The following is a 15,704-nucleotide window of genomic DNA, read 5'->3' on the forward strand; positions in this document are numbered from 1 at the left end:
TCTGGCTGCACTTTTTTATGGTCTTCTACTACGCTAATGACACGAAAAGAAATAAGAAACAAAAAGGGTTTTTAACCCTCCAATTATGTGAACCTCACAGACCACCAAAGAAGATGAAAGATTATTTTTAATGCCATAACAATTTATCAGTTGGAGATTTTTTTCCATCAGCTTAAGTAAAATATAAAGCAACAATGCATGTGTCCACCCCCTCAGCCTCTCAGTTTCACTCTTGCTTATTGATATCTCCATTTTCTAGAAAATAACCATCCACCCACATAATCTAACAGCTCATATGGGAGAAAAGACTTTCTTGTAAATGATGTATAAATTCTATATAATACATACACACAAACACACAATTCTCTCTAACACTAACAAGACAAGTTGAAGAAATCTTTCACTAATTTTACCCCTGTCAGGTGTGAATTTATCCATTAGAATATCCACAGACGCTTTGGCCTTGAGGAATATTTTCCCATTCTTTTTGTCCATCAGAGAATCATAGGGTCACATGAGTTAAGGCGTTAGAAGGGTCCATATATGTTCTCTGGTCCAGTCACCCACAAATTCAGCCTCATCTAATCCTCATGTTTTTCCCTTCTAAATCAGAGATTCCCTCATGAATGAGAATCCATAATTTTGTTCCACAATCAAATTTCCTTTTATGAAATTTGGTAGCCAGCTTCATGAAAAGTCTCTTGAGGCATGAATTCTGACTAAACTTAGCAGCTTAGTTTCATCAGGCAATCTGATCAAAGTGAAATGTACTAGCAGATCAAGTTTTCTGAAGAATCACTATAAAGCTGAACATAGTATGGTTTAGAAACACACAGTTTCCATGAATTCAAGGGTTTTAGCCCAAGTGAATAACTTTCCAAGATAGTAAAATGACTATTGATAATGTTGACGAATCATTATTAAGGATTTTTACAGAACTGACTTTAAAGTGGAAGAACTATTTCAAAGTTGATAAATAACTAATTCTGATTTTTATGAATGAAGAGAGAAATCTGAGGAACGATGACCTGAGCATTTTATGTGTATTCCAGGAAAGATGGGGCTGACTAGTATAAAGATTAGTTAAGAGCAGTTAGTAGAGGATGTGGTAACAAGAGGCTAATTCACTAAAAAAATAGTTATTATGACCTCATTTTCTTTTTCTATAGGCAATGGCATGCAAACCAGGGGAGCTCAATGATAATAATTGTTTGGACTTAGTTATGGATTATGCACCTACCAATATCCTCGTTGTCATGATAGAGAAATTACATAGGACCCTGAAAAAGAGATTTGAGTGAAAAGGGAATAGGAGACCAACAGCAGTCACCCTTTAAACACCTTAAGAACCTCCATGTTTAAAAAGAATCAAGACCTGTTATTTGTGAAACAGAGAATAATTTGGTTATATGTAGTCAAGATAGATCACTGATCAAAGGTTGTAAGTTATCAGGCCCTTCAGACCACTGAAGGAAGAGTTATCTAATAGAGCTGTCTATCCATCGAATGGGCTGCTTCAGGATGTAAAGAATTTCACCTCCCTGGAGGTTTTCAAGTAGTGGCCATATGACTATCTGCCTGGTAGTCTAATACTAGAGAAGTTGAAGAGGCAATTCAAGATTGGATGACAGGTTGAATTGAATGCCTTTTTCATTTTCTTTCAAACCTGCAATTCTGTGATTTTCTGTCCTACTTGACTGGACTTCATATAACAAAACTGAAATATTTTGATAAATATTTCACAAATAATTGGTCTTGAATCTTTTTAATCATGGAGGTTCTTAAGATATTTATTTACTCATAACCATTATTGATTTTCTCTTCTGACTCTTTTCATGGTCCTGTGTAATTTATCATAACTATATATTTTCTCTACCCATAAATGATAATTTCCTCAAAAGTTGTTAATTGATAAGCTTCAATACTTAAAGCCACTCCTTTTATAATAAATAATTCCATAATTCTTTTCTTAAATTCAAGGAAGATATGTCAAATTATGAAAAAAAAATATTATAGCTATTCCTATGTATTTTGGGAGAAGACTATCCAATAATAATCAGACTTACAAATTCAGATATTTTGTTAAAGACACAGTTATATGTCAAATTCAACATTACTTATTTAGTCCTTAAAACAGGAAAACACTGACATGGAGAAAAGTCTCTATGGCCTAGGTGTGTAATGTATAAAAAAGCCACTCAAAGGCATGTGTAAAAACCAAATAATTCACAAAAAAGGTACATACGAATATTGTCACAGTAAAATACTGGCCCTTGCTTCTTTGTAATCATGGTGCTTATGGTATGTACACTTGGAAGAGGGAAAGAAGGCAGGATGGGAAAAACTAAACCCTGGGATTTCAAATTCTGTATATGTGGTCAGGATTCAGCCAATGTCTAAAAAAAAGACTTTGTTTTTCTTTCAAACCTGGGCAGACAGATGTACCGTACAATCTGAGTCAAATCAGAAGGGTTAATGTAAGAAAATTAGGAGGCCAGCAAGGAAAAATCACAGAATTCATAAGTGACACATGATGTCCAGTAGGTGGGAGGAATGCACAGATGTAAACAGAAAACTAGAATGTTGTCTGATGATAATTGTCCTACAAACAATGTGCAACTCAGTTACTGAGCTACAGAAACATATAGGATTGTTCTCTTTAATTTTTGCTTTTCAAGGAATAAAAGCTATAAAACTGTCAGTATTCTTATAAATGTAGCTTCACTAACCAATAGTTACTTCAGTTAAATAAATATAATCGGACTATTTTAAAGACTCATGGGTTGGTTCGGAAATGCTGGGTCAGACAAATGGAAATAGGCACATCAGAGTTATAGTTCACTTTTCAATTATCCGTGGTAGTTTTAGGTGCACAGAGAGAAAAAGATAGATTAGAATAGATACTTAATATCTTATTTTAATGAACAGCTAAAACTTCCTCACATGTTTCATCAGAGCTGCTAGGAGAAGCAAAGTAAGTAAGATTGAATATATCCTTTTTGCTTTCCTAGCTCATTCTCTAGTGAAGGGGCCAGTGCGTGGCGGAGACAGGAAGAGCTAGGAAAGGAGCAGAAACAGGAAAAACAAAGTATTGGAAAAAAAAAGATGTACAAATTGTGGAGATGGTGGCTGCTTAAATGAGATTTTCACAATAAAGCCTCAAAAATGTGCTAACAAATACAAACACACACGACCAATGCTGGGACACAAGCTAACTGAACAGGCACCGACCGGGTTACTTTCTGGAACTCCCTCTCCACGATCCATTAGAAAGCTAGGTTCAAAACCTGATCTACCACTTGAATTCCTCTCATCTTCTCAAATCTCAAGCTTTTAAGAAATTTTAAAACAAAGAATACCGTTCTTACTTATACTACGGAGTGAGACTGAAATCTGACGTGAAAGCACTGAAAATTGTAAGGTACGAATTAAATACCAATCGCCATTATTACTCCTGTGACTCATGGGCATAAGCAAGTTTTTCTTATTTGTAAAAGAGGAGAAAAGGTATGATAGGAAAGATTAGATGAGATCCTTTGAAATAAATGCTAAATTCAGAATATTTTCTTAATAATTTTAATCCATATTGGTAAAATAGCTTACAATAAATACAATAAAGCATACCATACATCTACTAAATATAAGAGGGTAACTGAAGAACAAACTTCTTTTTAATTATTTACGTGTCTTACTGTGTAACTGTCTTGAAGACAGCTATATGGTCTCGAGAAGGAGGAAAGGATAAAGGGAGAAAGAAAAGAAAGACCATTTTTTGTAGCCAGGTTTTTCAAATTAACACTTCTGGTCCAATAATGAAAGTGAGTCTTATGTTACTTATTGAAAATTTAGAAAGTTCAGAAACAGAGGCATACGTGTGTAAATTTATATCCCCATGACGTTGGCATAACTATTGTTTACATTTTATTATATATTCTCCTAGTCTTTTATCTATGAATCATGAAAATAGAAGTTAAAAATACCTAGATCATTCTCTACATAGTGTTTTGAAACTTGCTTTTTCCAGGAATACTATTGTGAGCATATCCTTGAATCCTTAAACAAATAGACAATTTCAATCATCCGAGAGGCCTGTGGGTATCTCCCTGAAACCCCAATTTGGCATGCCCTATGAGTCTTCATTTTATTGGACCATCCTGCACTAACCCCTCTACCAGAATGATGTAAAGAACACAAGACTCTCTGTTTGAAAACATGCACAGCTTTTCTAGGCTTGAAAATTAAACCATAAAAAGTTTACTGGAAAAAAAAAAAAACCTTTAAAAAGCTCCTTAAAAACTCACACCATAATTGCTCCCCACCAAGCGTGGGCACTTGCTAGCTGCAAGTAGTGGCACTGTGACAAATGTAGCAAAACTGAAAGCGGGCTATACTAAGAGAAAGAAAAAGTCTTCCACTGGCCATCTGTGAAAATAAGGCATGTGGCCATTAAATGCAGAGGCTGTAAATATACACAAACTCCATGAAGCAAATGGCAAAAAAGGACTAAACTTCAAGCTCAAACAAATCAAAATGTTTAATGCATAGTTACCACTGCTGGACGAAAACAGCTCTGATCTTTGCAGTCTGCAAACTCGGCATGTATTTCAATTAAATACCCCCAAAAAGAAAAGAAAGAAAAGGAAAGAAATGAAAAGACACAGAAGAAAACCGTCTGGAACAAAAGGCTATAGACAGCCTATACTCAATTTCTAGAAACAAACAGCCCCTTTAACTTGCATCAGCCTGTTGAGAATGTCGATTGGAATTATTGAAAGGCTGACATATAGAGTGATGGATGGGTGATGACATAATACCTATTTGCCTTTTTGTCATGGTCTTTGAAAACTGGCTGCTCTGTGCTGATAATATTCACTAAGGGGTTTTCCTCTCCCTTCTTGTCCCATAAGAAGTGTTTCCTAGCTAAGACACTAAGAATTAAGAAGGTTTTATGAATGAAAAACAAAAGGAAAGAAAACCTGAGGATCAAATGCCAACTTGCACATAAAAAGCTGGTCTAGATTTTCTAATAATCAGTTGCCTAGAAAGCAGCTCCCCATCCATTTTATATAAATTTTTAGAGCAGAGAGAGACTCCAATAGTAAGAAGGCACATATTCAACTTCAGATTTTGTGTATCTTTTAATTAAAGTTACCAAATAAATATATAAATGTCGAGAATAAAAAAATAATATGTTCATTTTTATAAAGAGAAAATATTAATCACTGGTGTTATTTTAATTTGTTCCTAGGCAAATTCTAACCAGAGGATTTAAAAGATTTAGGAACATTTTCTTTAAACACACACACACACCCCTAAGTAAACTCTCCACAATATTGGAAAGATCTGTCTCATTTCCTTCAGAAGGATTTACCTAACATATCTACATCCTTTGTAAAGTTTTTCTCTAGCTATTGAAACATCTAGTTCTAATTTGACTTCTCTAATTCATTTTAGCTAAAGGCAACATTTACAACAGCCATCCATACATCATTAATTGAGCATCTTCCATCAAATGGAGAGGCATGAGTTCCTTCACGTTCACTTTTTCAAAGCAAAGCCTGTAATTCGCAATTCCTCACAGGCCTTCTCCTTATCTTAGGGAGAGGAGCATGTGTTAGATAATGCTGAACTACATACACTGTGTCAGTTTCTGAAGAGTTAACACTGCTCGCCCCATCCATCAGATAGCCAGTGACGCATCAGGAAAGAATGATGGATGTAAAATTATTACAGGGCTGCCATCCGATACACTTACTGCCATTTGTAACTAATGCTGGGAATGACACACTTTTTTTCATTATTAAACATCCACATTAAGTCAACATTGGTCACTGTCATTTCATGTTTGGCACTCTGTTAAAGGGAAAAAGAAAAGGGTTGACAATGACAGAAAAGAGGAGGTTGTAATAGAAGAGTTTCCAAGTGCCAGAGTAATAAAATTAACCTTTGTTTACAACCAGCCTATATAATCTGTGGTAAGGCTTCTTATGAATATGACTGACGAATAATCAAAAAGGGAAACTGGTGCCATTATTGAGTAAATTCTCATTTATAATAAACATGTTATTTACCAAATTTTCACCTTATTTTATAGAAATCTGCAAAGAATTTTTGTTGAAGCTCAGAAGGAAAAGTAAGACGTTGTTCCAGCTATGATTTACAGTTAGAGATGAATTCATAGTATGCATACCTGTTTATATTCTAGGTACACTGTAGGCAATTAATGTTTGGTGAATAAATTCCCTACCTTAAGAAATATATGCATACATTTGCATGCTTATTTTTGTGAGTGACATCTGTTTTACATAAGAAAAGCAATACAGAAGTCAGTCTTAACATGTATACAGCATGTGTGTGAACACACTTTCATAGATTTAACCTGTCATTAAACAATGTTTTCTTGTTCACATGCTTGTCGTTTAATTCTTTACGAATCCCAGACAAGGTCTGAGGCCTGGACATGTGGTAGTGGAAGAGCAAAAGATAGAAAGATGGCAACAATTATAAAACAAACAGAATAAACTAGTTTAATGAAGGATGCATTTGTGAGCTTTGATATCATTTTTATAATGTGGCTGACAACAGCCTTTTCCTACCCAACAGCCGGACCCCGTTCTAACCAATGAGATGTTTGTGGAAGTCAGCTTGAGAAGAGGAATGAAACAACTCTATATGAATGAAGAATGAAGTTAGCTAAGAGAAAACTTCTCCTTCCTGAATCTGCTTGCCTTCATGTGGATGGAATAGTTGTAGGTGTAGCAACCATTTTGTGACCCAACGGGGAAAACCCAAAGAATCACAGAGATTTCAACCCTCACACCACTGAATTAACGAACCAACCTTCTACTCCCAAACTTCATGTCAGAAAAATTAAACACTATTTGTTTAAACTGCTGTATTTAGATTTCCTGATGCATGTAGTGAAATACATTTCTAACAGATACTACGGTATAGGCATAGTCTTCTTAGGATAACCACATTTGGAGTGAGGGGAATAGGCTGGAGAACTTCTGGTCTATTCCTCATTTCAACTGAGTACGCTGGTCTCTATTGTATTAACACTGCCTGGTGGGATCAGGCTGACAACAACCGAGATTTTTATGATCTCCTATAAGGTATGGATACTTTCAAGTATAAGGTTAAGAACCTAGTATGCATTTGATTGTATGGACAAAATTGTACCATTTGGTTGTTAATGAAGCAAAGGGGGTGGTTTTTTTTTGTTTTTTTTTTTTATAAAACAAATGTATAAAAAGCTTCTTTCTGTTACTTCCTACCTGAGAAGCTGACTTTTTCATCCAGAACACTAATCTGTAACAGAGCTGTGTGGTAAAAGATAACATTATTTGAATATACAATCAGTCTATAATTAACTAGAGATGACAATTATAAATAACACTGTGTCCCAGAGTTTCCAAGAAACCTGACACACACAGTTCTTGGGTATGTTGAAACACTTCCAAGAAAAGTAAAGAAATAAAAAAAATCTTTTAGAAGTCTTCAATTAAAATGTGTTTCAGTAAAAATGACTTTCATGATGTGTTTTGGTACATGTCACTGGAAAAACATTCATCCCTATCTTCACACCTCTAATTGTTTTCACTGTCCAATTACAGCTTTTCAGAATTAAGACCTTGTAGTTGGGACAACCATGCTGGCTACTTGAGATGTGAGGAAAAGTTAATGTGTGTTAAGTTTGTGTACCCGAGAAATTGGGTCTCTACTACAAGATTCCAATTATCTGGAGCCTGGGTCATAATATCTATCATCTTTTAGACTAATAGGAAGCACTGGGCTGAATTTTTTTCCTTTTCCCTTTTCCTTTCTCCTGGCTCCCTGCCATCTTTCTTTCTGCTTTATCTCCCCCATTCCTTACGTTTCACATACTTTGTGGGTTTAAGGAGTTAGGTGTGTTATTTTAGATAGAAAAATGCCCTTCTTTGGGGATGTAAATGATATGAGAATATGATAGTACAAAATATAAGAGGAATTTATCATGTTGTTTATGGCTTTCATTAAGAACTATGAAGCAAAATTTCAAACCAATTATTGATCCATATATGCACTGCCCATAGGTAACTCTGAGTGATTATAAAATTTTAATAAAAAGGTAGGTACTAGAAAAATGACAACACAATATGCACAGTGATGTTGGTTCATGTGGAAGAATATAAGTATCTACCTTTGTGAACTCACATATATAACTGATCTGATATACTAAGGAATATGGGTCTTTCTTCAATTCCTATAGGTGAGCTTTCACACATCAGTATGCAATTATTAACCATCAAATAATCTGACCTATAACACATAAGCTCTATGAAGGCAGAGCCCATATTTTTTGGTTCAATACAATACCTCCAGTACACAGCACAGACCCTAATACATGGTAAGTGCTAATGATGACTAATTACTAATTCAAAGATATAAATATGACATTATTATCTCATTCCCATGAATTACACAGAGATCAATCATTAATACTGTAGAAATGACACCCAAGCTAGTTCAACAGGAAAAGTCAACCACACACTATAGTAATACCTGCTTCAATAATCTCAATTTCATGCTCAGGTGTCAGAGTAACATAAAGGTTGAGATAATTCAGATCCTTTGGTTGAAAACATTTACTTATACATTACAAGAGTTTGTCATACTATTATAGTAATGGAACTGCTTCATTTTCATAATTTAATATTTTCACTTAAAATCCATACAAGCATAAGTCTATAGTTCAAGGTGTAATTCAACTACGTTGACAGTGCATGGTGAACAGATTTGCCAATGATAACCTTCTTGAGACTAGAGACACCTCAATTGGCCGTAGGTTTGGCAGGTATTACTTAAAAAATAGATTTAAAAAAACAGTTGTTATAACTCTACAAAAGAGAAAGGAAATTTGATGCAGTAGCTTTCAACAGAGGCAACTCTCACTCCTGCAACCCAAATAGGAGGTGCTAATCAGAGAAATAAAATAAAGTATGATTGTGGGGGTGGAACAAGAAGTGGAAATAAGGTCCCCTAACAATGGACAAGTATGGAATAAAGTGAATGCAGATGGTTTCACTCCTGTTACTTAATCAAAAGGCTGTGCAGAGTCACTGGAGCCAGCATAAAGTCATGTGTTAGAACAACAGCTGATCTGTATTAGAGAAGATTAACTCACAGTGCCATGGTGGAGGGCCCGGGATTATTTTATGTACTTCCATTGCCTTACAAGCCGTCAGCACAATTATTGCCCTCCGATGTGAATGACTGATCAGTAACCACAGCTAAACAGCATGCTGCTTAGGGGCCTAGGAGCTTCATGAAGATGAATTTCCATACCATCAAAGTGCTTTTAATGGGCTCCCTGATCCAACCACAAGGCCTGTTTTGCAAGTATATAGAACTCAGGATGAAGGCTTCCTGTCCAAAAGGATTTGGTCGGTTGTCACTTGACAATTCCCAGCCAGCACTGGGGAAGAGAGGGGGGAGATAGGTAGAGTTGTCTCTGCTTTGGAGGATTAAAAAAAAAGGGTACAGATGCTTGCTGAATGCAACCAACTGCTGTATCCACAGCTGAATTCAATGCGCTTAACAAATAACGGCAATTTAGCTATGCTTGCGAGGAATAGCTTGAGTCACTTTGCATTAGCATCTGGCTGAGTGTTAAACTCATTTCTACATGGGGAGCAGAGAAAAGGAATTTCTGTTCAAGCATCCTTTCAAGAATGTTTAAATATTTGAATATAAATTCCTTTATGCTTGCTATCATTCCTTCTTAGAGCTGTCACTTTGCTTTTCCCTTTCCCTTTTGGTGCTTGGCTTTAAAAATGTTGTGCCCTTCTCACTGCACCAATGTCATCCTTCTTATGTTGTAAGATTGCAAAGGACATATACTGACCCATGCGTTGCCCTCCCCTCTGGACACAGAACAGAATTAACATAGTTTCTCCAGCCTAAATTTTCACCCACGTTAGGACCAGAGAAAAAAGCAGTCGCAAGACGATCTCATACATTTCATCTTCACTACACAGATCGCCAGCTTTCTTAGCGATTAGACATCAAACTCCATATAAAACCTGGGAACCAGAAAGCTCTCCAAATTAGCAATCTGCTCATTCTGGGCAGTTGTTTGACTCATAAGCTTCCCATGATGATTAACTTTCAAGTCATTGCTAAGTAGCTGATCATTTTTTCTTTCATCTACTTTATTTATCTATAGGATTGTGCAAAGGGAACTTGGTAACACTTGAAAATTTCACTTCAAAACATATCAAATATTACTAAAGGAAGCACATGATTCTGAGCATTCTAAAGTAACTTACAATATTTTTTTAAATTAAATACAACATACATTTAGACAAAAGAGCTTGAAATCATTATAGATCTCAGTCAAATTCAGAAGTTTCACTTAGGTATAAGGATAACGTCACAGTTTTAAAAGGCACGTTTTGTTTTATGAAAAAGTCAGATTTTTCAATTGTGCAGTCACCCAACACTTGACAGTACTCTGCATTGGAAACATATTATGACAAGCTCAGGATCCTAAATACTTAGAATATGAGCATGGGTATCATCCAAGCTTATGCTGATTAAAGAAGATTCAGCATTTTCAAATCCAGCTCATCCCCAATACAAGTTAAGCATCTCTGTAAGGCAAAACTTTTACTCAGACTCAGATATTTCAAATGCCATTTCATTTTAATACAAGCTGGTGGCATAGAGGGGGATATTCACTGGATAAAGAGAATTATAACTCTTCCCATTTCCAGATGGTTTTGATTAGGATGGGCACAGGGGCCTTCTGTATTGATGGAGGGAAAGAAGGGAGGGGAAAAATCATCATTCTGAGGATAGTAAGAAGATGGAAAGATAAAAAAAGAAAAGCATTCAAGAAATTTTATTAAGCATTTCTGGCAAGTAAGTTATTTTATGAACTGACCTTTTCTGTCCGGCAGTTATTGAGACCCAGACTATTCACAACAGCCACCTTCCCATCAAGCACCTGTTGTTCCCGCCGAAGTTGCTCCTTCATCTGCCGAGCTTCTTGGATTGCCTTGGTGACAGCGTCATGGTCATTTAAATAACCTGAAAATGAATCAGACCCAAGGATATGTTTTGTACTAATGGATGGACAGGCCAACCTTTAACCATAAACATCACTGTTTTAGGGTATAACAGCTAGTTACTGGCATATAAGAATTTCTCCGTGCAATTTGTCTGAAATGAACGAATGAGTGAGTGAATAACTGATGACTGACTCTCACAGTCATACACGAACATGTCTCCAAACATCTGTAATAGAAACATGATATTTAGGTGAAATATGATTGTTTCCAAATACTTGGCAACAAATTTAAAATATAATTTTAAGTCAAAGTTTTAGTTATTGATCTGAATAGTTTGCAGTGCAAAAATAAAACCTATATTTGCTTTTTTTCATACAAGGAACATTTGAATGTTACCGTAGGATATAGGTATTAATAATTATCACTATGATTACTGAATCTCTCATAGTATTAGAAAAGTCAGTTTAGAGTCTGTGTATAACAGTATTAGGTTTGTTATATACAGAAGAAATAGATCATTATTAGCTGACTGAAAGAAGAGCATTTTCTCCCTACATCCATTTATGGTGAAATAAACCACAGGTGGCAGTGGTTTGCTGTGAATACAAACTTGTAATAGTTAAGGGGCTAAATATCAAGCACAGAATGTAACCAAGCACCTGTAATTGTTTGATAAGAAATTGTGGCTACTCTTAACTATAGTCACATTTAATTCACACTTTTAATAAGATGGTCAGATGACCAGCTTGTGTCTGAAGCTCCACAATCCACGGTTAGTAAAACACACTAGCAAAATATTATTTTTAAAGAATAACAGGTGTAAGGAGCAAAACTAATTTTTAACTTAATTTTAACACTGGTCATTTATTTATTCGATGCACATTAGTATGATGATCTGCGTGACATTAGGGCAGAATACTGACGGGAAAAGATTGTTTTGCAAATATTTAAAGAAAAGCTAATATCTCATCTTTCTCTCTCCCTATCTTTTAACTAGGGCATAAAATGGCATAAAATGAATCTGTAATATGAAATTGCCCAGAAAAGGGACTTGTTTGTGACATGAGGCTAAATCTAACCAGATCCATTGGTGAATTGTGACAGATGGAGGGACTGTGAGACAGAAGGCAGGCACTAATCACACATAAAATGACCGGCTTGCCTCAACATGTTCCATGGATTCCAGCAAACTTTACACCCTAATCCATTTTTAGAACAAAAAACATCTGGGCCATAAATCCTCTAATCTGCCAAAACACGCTATTAAATCCCATGATTTGTTGAAAAACACTAAGATTAAAGAAAGGAAATATAAAATGGCTAACTGCCGTGTTAGGAAAGTGTTATTAATACTCTTTCTTTGTCTCAATTATGAATGTTCTGGTACTAAAGAGCCTTGTCTAATCATGTCAGATTACACATCCTCTTTGTATTGCTAGACTCTTCTATCTGATCTGCTGATTGCCAAAAAACATAGAATATTTTCTTGCTGCTTAAACATTTCTATTGAAGAAACTGATGTCAGATTAGTGCAGCGCTTCAGTGCTGGCAGGTTTCTAAATGATCCATGCCTTTTCCCCAGTTACTATGCACAGACTAGACTTGGTCCTCTGATCTCTTTTAGGCAGAAAGGAAAGTTCCAGTGTAGGCAAGAGGAAGGGGAACCTTGAGAGCAATTATATATTTTGCCTTTCAGAGCTAAATTCATTGGAACTTATTCAAACAATAAAACATCCCTGCTAACTATAAACACAATATGAATTGAAAACAACTATGTAGACTTAGGACAGATCTTTAGGGTTAATATTTACTATAAAAGATGATTGTATTTAACCTTATATTATCCTCCTATTACATCCTGACTTGGTTCTCCTGTACAGCCTTTTTAATGTATTATTCTTGAACTTATTCTGTTCATGAACAACATTACACTAGAAAGAAATACAGCTCTTATATGATGGTGATGGTCTTGGGATATGTTCATTTAGTAAGATCTTAAGAGGATATGCCTTATTTTCCTATCCTCTAACCCTTTGTTTATATACAACCTGGCACCATGCATTTTTGTAGACTATTAGCTTCTATGTAGTCTAATTAGCTTCTCTAGGACACAAATATATTTGAAATGGTTTGGCACATGAAATTGAATAAAAACATGAATTCTTTATGCTTTTTAGGGACTGCCAAGATAACATTGTGTAGGAAAAATTATTAATATACATGCAAGAGGAATGCAAATTATTATGAGGGTGAGTAACTGATAGACCCTCATTCTGCAATGGCTATTTCCAATTCGAAGTGTGTGTTTGTGTGCATGTAGAAATAGGGGTTCACTTTAAAATGTACATTCTTACTTTTAGAGATTCTTGAGTTTTAGTTATGCTATACAAAATTTTAACATTTCTATTAGTGATGTTAAATCATAAACTCATTTATATATTATAACGTTCAATCTCAATAGGATTGTTTGCTGGTTCTTTATATCTTGTTCTTATCATAGTCACCAAAGCCTCAACCCTGCTGCCTCCCTTTCTCTTAGCAAATGGCCTTGCCTTTGATTTTAGAAAGACCAGTAAGGCTAAACTCTTACCTTCCTGCCCCCGCCCTCTCTCCTACCCTCTGCTAGCTTCAAATCTATCTCCATTTATGCCCATTTTTTCCCTTCCCTTCCCTTCTAGAGTTCTAGATTTCTATACTCTTCATTGATTATTTTCTCTAGTAATAATTCTCATTATGAGAAGAGAATAATCTCATTATTCTCATATGATTATTCTCAATGAGAATTGAGAATTATGATTATTCTCAATGAGAATTGAGAATAATCTCATTATTCTCTTCTCATTTATGTCACCTACCTAATCATCTCTACCATCTCAACTTGTTAACTATTTAAGGTTCCTTCTTCTAAAACAAGTAAATATGCACACTGCAGTATGCTAAACAAAACAAAAAAACCCAAAAACAAACAAAAAAACACCAAAAAAAATAAAATAAAATAAAACAAGTAAATAAATTCTCTCCTTGAATTTTGTTTCGCCCTCTCTTTCCAATCCTATCTCTCTTTTTATCTTCTAAGTCAATCTTTTCAAAGATGCTTTATCTCATACTCTCCCATTTCCTCCTCACTCTTTAATTCCCACTACAATTTTGTTTCTGCAGCCCTTGGTCTTTGAGTTGTCACATCTAAGGGACATTTTCCATTCCTTGAGCACTGACCATCCTCTCATTTTTAAACCTCCCTCCTTCCTTCTTTCTCATCATAGCATGGTTCCTCGGTTCCTTTTTCCTCACTGCTTCCTTCATCTTCGGATCCTTGCCTGGGATCCTTTCTTTGCCTGCTTCTTAGATTTTGGACCAAGGTTCCAATCTTGGTTGGAAAAAAGTATGTGTTTTAGAGTTGGGCAAGCCTGAATTAAAATCCTACCGTTGCCACTTACTAGCTGTATAAATTATGCATATATTTTTACTTTTCTAAGTCTCAATTGTCTCATTGGTTAGATGGGGATAACACTCACTAGATAAAACAAACATCAAGATTAAGTGAGTTAATATAGTTTCTTATCATAATAAATGGTCTATGAAAATTATTCAATAGCTGACATTTTATTTACAAAGTAGCACAGTAAAATAAGTAGAATTTGGGGATTGGATTCAGATGGATCTAGGCTCTCACTTCTTGGTAAGTGTGATATTTGACAAATTTTAATGCTTAATCTCTCTGTGTTTCCATTTCCCTCAACTAGGAAATAAATGTAAGGTTGATGGAAGAATTAAATGAAATAACAAATGTGAAGGAGTAGACAGTGCTTGGTATCTGAGGAGGCAGCAAAAATTGTTAACTTCTTTCTTTACTTTTCTCTTTTATTATCTAGATATGTACATCCTTAGCACTTGTGTTACAAGGCTTTGACTATTATGATGCATCTGTGAGTGGATGCCATTTCTTGGTTAGTAGAAAGGTTCAGTGAAATGGGAGGCAGCCCATCGGAGTTTGAAGAGATCCAAAATGGTCGTCTGATACATTTTATTCTGCCTTCATTATAAATTTAGGCAGCAACTAAAGTAAGGCTCAGACGGGAGGGTATCTGTGTATGGAGTGGTTTGGTGAGCCTCAATCTTGAGGGAAGTGAGAGGGCAAAGGTCAGTATGACTTCTCCTTAACATGTCAGATGAGATTGGGAAAAGGCCAGTGAGGAATCATTAATGTAAGAAATCTGCGAGATTCTGTAACTTTGTTAAATTTACCACAATTTGATTTTTTTATGCCTCAATGTTTCTTAACCATTACCAAAATACTTCTCAAAGGTTTCATTTTTTTTTTTAAAGGCCTCTTGTATATATTTTTAGGGGCAGAAAAGAAGGAACAAATTAAAAAGTATGATTTTGGAGGAGATAAATTCTAAAGGGAAAGAATTACTAATGGCTGCCTACACAGAAAGAAAAAAAAAAAAAACAGAAATCACCTGTAAATAGGTTGAATTGCACCCACCCACCCTCCTTGGCAAGATATATCCAAGTCCTAACCCCCAGTATCTGTGAACGTGACCTCATTTGCAATTAGGGTTTTGGAAGATGTAATTAAGTGAAGGATCTTGAGGTGAGATCACCCCGGATTTAGGGTGGGCCCTAAATCCAATGACTGCATCCTTG

At 35.4% G+C, this 15,704-nt stretch overlaps 1 protein-coding gene across 8 annotated transcripts in view; it reads right to left on the minus strand.

Annotated features, from left to right (window-relative positions):
* Positions 1-15,704, minus strand: part of SOX5 (SRY-box transcription factor 5) — a 1,007,084-nt gene that overhangs the window by 20,527 nt on the left and 970,853 nt on the right. For 7 of the 8 annotated variants that reach the window (XM_069489787.1, XM_069489788.1, XM_069489789.1 and 4 more), the window contains one exon: positions 10,928-11,073. The exons of the other annotated variant lie outside the window; for it this stretch is intronic. In XM_069489787.1, the coding sequence (XP_069345888.1) occupies positions 10,928-11,073 (146 nt within the window). The remainder of the gene's footprint in view (positions 1-10,927; positions 11,074-15,704) is intronic. 8 annotated transcript variants of the gene reach the window in all.

Source organism: Eulemur rufifrons, chromosome 16 (assembly GCF_041146395.1).
Source record: "Eulemur rufifrons isolate Redbay chromosome 16, OSU_ERuf_1, whole genome shotgun sequence".
In the NCBI taxonomy this organism is placed as follows: Eukaryota; Metazoa; Chordata; class Mammalia; order Primates; family Lemuridae; genus Eulemur; species Eulemur rufifrons.